This window comes from Pongo pygmaeus, chromosome 19 (genome assembly GCF_028885625.2).
Source record: "Pongo pygmaeus isolate AG05252 chromosome 19, NHGRI_mPonPyg2-v2.0_pri, whole genome shotgun sequence".
Taxonomy (NCBI): Eukaryota; Metazoa; Chordata; class Mammalia; order Primates; family Hominidae; genus Pongo; species Pongo pygmaeus.
In genome coordinates this window covers 74,570,963-74,576,214 of record NC_072392.2, presented here as the reverse complement: position 1 = coordinate 74,576,214, position 5,252 = coordinate 74,570,963, and the positions used below count along the sequence as shown (strand labels likewise).

Here is a 5,252-nt window from a genome sequence, read left to right as displayed (position 1 = left end):
ATGCGGAGGCTGAGATCTGGGCTCAAATGACAGATCCCTTTGAAGAACTGACGGGGACTTGGTCTTCCCAGTGATGTGGGGTGGTGGAGGTGAGTCTTGACATAGCAACGGGGCTCCTATTTTATGAGACTGGTAAATTTTCACAGGAAACTAAATAACAGGTTAATGAGGGGTTTTAATAGAAAGTGGTGTTAACTTTAATGAGGAGAAACACTTTGTAAAGGCCAACCAACGCCCACTGGGGCAGAGATATAAATCTGGGTAAGGAGCTGCTTCTCTGCTTTGGGGTGTCTGGTCTCAGAGACCTATCAATTGCATCTGAGTTGCAGGGGCCATGGCTTCCAAATGCCTCAAGGCCGGCTTCTCTTCTGGGTCTCTCAAGAGCCCAGGAGGGGCCAGTGGGGGCTCCACTCGCGTGTCCCCAATGTACTCCAGCAGCTCTTGCAAGCTCCCGAGTCTCTCCCGTGTGGCCAGAAGTTTCTCTGCCTGCTCAGTGGGTCTGGGCAGAAGCAGCTACAGGGCCACCAGCTGCCTCCCTACTCTCTGCCTCCCTGCCGGAGGCTTCGCTACCAGCTACAGCGTGGGTGGGGGCTGGTTTGGGGAGGGCATCCTCACTGGCAATGAGAAGGAGACCATGCAATCCCTGAACGACCGCCTGGCCAGCTATCTGGAGAAGGTGCGTCAGCTGGAGCAGGAGAACGCCAGCCTGGAAAGCCGCATCCATGAGTGGTGTGAGCAGCAGGTCCCCTACATGTGCCCTGACTACCAGTCCTACTTCCAGACCATCGAGGAGCTCCAGAAGAAGGTAAGAGGTTCAGAGTGGCTTTGAATTCCCAGGAACTTGGTGTCACCAGCATTCATTGGTAGTTCTGTTCCCATAGGGCATGTTGGAAGTCACCAAGCATGCTCATCTCTGTGGCCTCATTTTCTCCTCCCAATAACCTTATGAGGGAGGTATCATTAGCCCATTATACAGAAGAGAACACTGAGGTTCAGGCTGGGTAAGTGTCCCAGATGGCAGTTACTGGAGCTAGAGCTTGAACATCAGGTCTATGAATGAACTCTGTGACCTTTGGTGCTATTGCCCACACCTCTGAGTCTTCTTAGTCTTCATTTCCTCTTTTATTTAAAGTCAAGGGATTGGGTTTGATGTATTTAGTGCAGTGCAGTTCAGGCTTCCCATGAGTAACTCAGGGAAGAAAATGCCTGCCAGAGAAGTTTCTTTCTTGCCAAGGGCCCATATCTGCTTCTTGCTTGGCCCAAAGTTATAGCTGGCTCCTGTGAGGGACCATTTATGACTAGAGAATCCCAGGGTATGTTGTTGGCAATGAACTGCCCTGGGGTCCCAGTAGGCCTGGGAGACAGGGAGATTGGAAGAAGCCTCATTTAATCATGCCAGGCCTTTCCTGTTGCATTTTCATGCAGCTATCTAACCTGAGTAACAGGTCACAGATACACTGCACTGGAAGAAACCCTGGACTTTCCATAGTTGATCCCTAGAGCCTGCCCATAACCCTCCAATGCACATGGAGTAGCAGAGGTCCAGGATGGGTGACTTTCTCCCTCCAGAGTCAGCCCTTGTCAGCTTTAGGGAGCTCCAACAAGCGGAATGTCCTTTCTTGCAATGAAATAACTTCTTTATATCTCCAGACTCTGTGCAGCAAGGCTGAGAATGCCAGGCTGGTGGTGGAGATTGACAATGCCAAATTGGCTGCAGATGACTTCAGGACCAAGTGAGTTGTCCTGCTTGTCGTGTGGTTGGGGGCTGCTAGAACTGGACACAGGTGATGCCTGGGCTCAGGGTTTTGGCTGCACTCTGTCACTGGGGCATAAAAGCAGGACTCACAGCACCTGGACAGTCTGAGGGCAGGCCTGACTTAGATGCAAAAAGGAAATGCAGATTCAGGTGCCCTGTTCTATGCCTGCAGGTATGAGACGGAGGTGTCCCTGCGGCAGCTGCTGGAGTCAGACATCAATGGCCTGCGCAGGATCCTGGATGACCTGACCCTGTGCAAGTCTGACCTGGAGGCCCAGGTGGAGTCCCTGAAGGAGGAGCTGCTCTGTCTGAAGAAGAACCATGAGGAGGTGAGCATGGGGGAAGAGGTGAACACGGCAGAGCAGGTGAGCATGGGGGAGGAGGTGAACATGGGGAAGAGGTGAATATGGGAAGGAGGTGAGCATGGGGGTGAGGTGAGCATAGGGGGAGGTGAACATGAGGGAGCAGGTGTGCATAGGGAGGAGGAGGTGAGCATGGGGAGGAGGTGGGCATGGGGAGCAGATGAGCATGGGAAGGAGGTGAGCATGAGGAGGAGGTGAGCATGGGGAGGAGGTGAACAAGAGGAGGAGGTGAACCTCGGAGGCAGCCCTCTGGGAATTAGTACTCACCCTGGTCTGTGCCATAGGAAGTGAACTCACTGCGCTGCCAGCTTGGTGACCGTCTCAATGTTGAGGTGGATGCTGCCCCACCTGTTGACCTGAACCGAGTTCTGGATGAGATGAGGTGCCAGTATGAAACCCTGGTGGAGAATAACCGCCGGGATGCTGAAGACTGGTTTGACACCCAGGTAGGTACCTGGAAACAGTCAGTGCAACAGGGGTATGTGGTGGCTCACATGGAAGTGACCCTGGGGCTCTGAATCAAGAAATCTAACTTTGAGTCCCATCTCTGTTTTGACCTTGCTGACAACGCCCTCCAGTATAAAATAAATGAGTGGGACTGGGGAATCGGGAAGGTCTTTCTTGGCTCATGATTCTAACTGGCCTCTGTAGCTCTCTGAAGCCAAGTCCCTGGTGTGGCTGACCAGGTCCTTTGTGTGTATGTTTCAGAGTGAGGAGCTGAACCAGCAGGTGGTGTCCAGCTCAGAGCAGTTGCAGTCCTGCCAGGCAGAGATCATTGAGCTGAGACGCACGGTCAATGCCCTGGAGATTGATCTGCAGGCCCAGCACAGCATGGTGAGCCCCAAGGCAGGGTGGAGCTGCCTCTGGACCAAGCCAAGGAGCACACAAGCTCCCCAGCTTCCATCCTTTGACCACACAGGCAGACTCCAGGGGTCCATGTTCTTGAGCACCAGGGGTTCTCTATGCAGAAAAGAGGGAATGAGGGACCAGCCCCAGTCACAAATCCCCCAGTGGTAAAAGACAAGAGACCTGTAGCAACTGACATGTCCAGGGAGTAGGTCCTATATTTGTGTAAGCAGATACATCTTCTGAATAACTATCAGTTGCTCAGAGATGACACTAACAGGGAAATACTATCTAGATCAAAGAAGCCACAGGGGCTAATTAGCTCATCTCAAATGAGATGTCTGATTGTGGTTCATCCTAGCTCAAACCCTGATTCTCCGAGCTTCCGTTCTTGGATTCTGAGGCCTCACTGAGACCCAGATTAATCTTCCTTGCTCCTTTTCTGACCTCTAGGCTTTTTCCTCCCTACACAACTCTTGCCCTCACAGAGAGATGCTTTGGAATCCACCCTGGCAGAGACGGAGGCCCGCTACAGCTCCCAGCTGGCCCAGATGCAGTGCATGATCACCAACGTGGAGGGCCAGCTGGCCGAGATCCGGGCTGACCTGGAGCGGCAGAATCAGGAGTACCAGGTGCTGCTGGACGTCCGCGCCCGGCTGGAGTGTGAGATCAACACGTACCGGGGCCTGCTGGAGAGTGAGGACAGCAAGTGAGTATCACTGCATGTGCTCTTGTCTTCTCACTGCAATCTACCAAGTTCTGGGAAGACAGCATGGTGCCTAGAAAGAGCCTGGCATTCGGAGTCTGGAGTCCTGGTCTTAGTTCTGGTCTTCCTGCAAACTCATCACGTGACTCCAGCAAGCCTCCCTTTCCTCTCAGGGCCTGTTTCCCTTTCGGTAAAACAAGGGGGCAGGATCAAGGTGATTTTTAAGGTGCTTCCCAGTTTGCATAGTCTAGGATCTGCTTTGAGTTACTGCAAACAGCAACTGGAAAATCATAGTAATCTGACTGTTTTCTTTTTTCTAGGCTCCCTTGTAACCCGTGTGCACCTGACTACTCACCCTCCAAGTCATGCCTTCCCTGTCTTCCTGCGGCCTCCTGCGGTCCTAGTGCAGCCCGCACAAACTGCAGCCCCCGCCCCATTTGTGTGTCCTGCCCAGGGGGCCGGTTCTGAGAGCAGGTGACCCAGAAGGCCATGGCTATCGTCTCCAGGGCTTGAACTTGGCCTCTACCCAACCTTAACCCTTGTAGCCCAATCCCCTGTCTTCGCGCAGAGCCCAGGCCCAGGGTCTGGCTGAAAAGGCTCACTGCAAATATATGCCTTAAAGTTTCTCAGAGCCTGTCACAAAGGCCGGCTGCCCCCAAAGGTCTCAACTCCTCATCATTTCAATGGGTGCCAGGGTCTCTGTTCTCAGGCTGCCTCCTGGGTCAGGTTTTCCTTCTGGGTGCTGTTCCGGTGGATTCTGAAATGCAGTAGAGGGCTTTTGTTGGCAGAACAATAAAGTGCATTTGCTCAGGCCCCTGATGCCTAACTTGCACCATTCTGGTGGTGTTGGCTTGTGTCTCTACCGTGTCCAGGGGGTGACTGTTGGGCAGCCGAATGGGAGATGTGTGACCAAGTATGACCCTTTGGATGACAGGGTCACTATGCCCGTTTGGGGTGGGTAGAGGCCTACAGTGAGAGCTTTTACTTGGCTTGCCCGATGAAAACCTTTCTCCAAGATTCCAGTGTGGTGCCAGGTGTTTTCAGACCGCTTTGGAATCCCTCTTAGTACACGTGGTCACCTGGGGATCCCAGAGTGGGAGGGACAAAACTGAGATGGAAACTGAGATCAGCATAACAGGGAGGGTTTTAGGCCACTTTATCAGCCTCTTGTCTGTGGTCCTTGTAAGACCGGCGATAGGGTGTCTCCCTCCCAGGGTACTTTTAGGGGTGCATTTACATAAGCCCCCTTCCATTGCAGCCCTTTCACGCAGCTCTCCAAGTTCAGCAACCCCCTTAACAACCCACAGCCCGTCATAAGCAGGAGACGGAGAGTGAGCTCGCTTTCAGGGCTTCGATCCCGAACGCTAAGGCTCTTGTCCTTAGGAGGCTCATGCATGTGCTCCTGTGCTCTTGGCATCTGGTGAGGTGTACAATGAGCCCTCCTCAGATGGGTGTGAGAGCTCCCAGCAGCTTGACCCAAAGGCTCTCATCTGTGTCCAGAATGTCCTCCCCAAACAGGCAAGGCAAATAGCAAGTTCCCTTAATCCCAGCAGGAAAGAGAGAAGGCCCAAGACCAAAGTTT

The 5,252-nt window shown here is 53.1% G+C and overlaps 1 protein-coding gene across 1 annotated transcript; it reads left to right on the top strand.

Moving 5' to 3' along the window:
* Positions 1–265: 265 nt before the first annotated feature.
* Positions 266–4,505, top strand: KRT35 (keratin 35). The gene is made up of 7 exons (XM_054458261.2): positions 266–805; positions 1,651–1,733; positions 1,929–2,085; positions 2,403–2,564; positions 2,827–2,952; positions 3,453–3,673; positions 3,991–4,505. The coding sequence occupies exons 1-7, from the start codon at positions 335–337 to the stop codon at positions 4,136–4,138; spliced, it is 1,368 nt and encodes a 455-aa protein (XP_054314236.1). The 5' UTR covers positions 266–334; the 3' UTR covers positions 4,139–4,505.
* The last annotated feature ends 747 nt before the right edge of the window (positions 4,506–5,252 follow it).

Excerpts from the sequence above, each read along its gene's own strand:
- KRT35 (XM_054458261.2), top strand. The coding sequence starts at position 335 with ATGGCTTCCAAATGCCTCAAGGCCGGCTTCTCTTCTGGGTCTCTCAAG. Across the intron at positions 806-1,650 it reads TCGAGGAGCTCCAGAAGAAG|ACTCTGTGCAGCAAGGCTGA; the intron begins GTAAGAGGTTCA and ends TTATATCTCCAG. Across the intron at positions 1,734-1,928 it reads GCAGATGACTTCAGGACCAA|GTATGAGACGGAGGTGTCCC; the intron begins GTGAGTTGTCCT and ends CTATGCCTGCAG.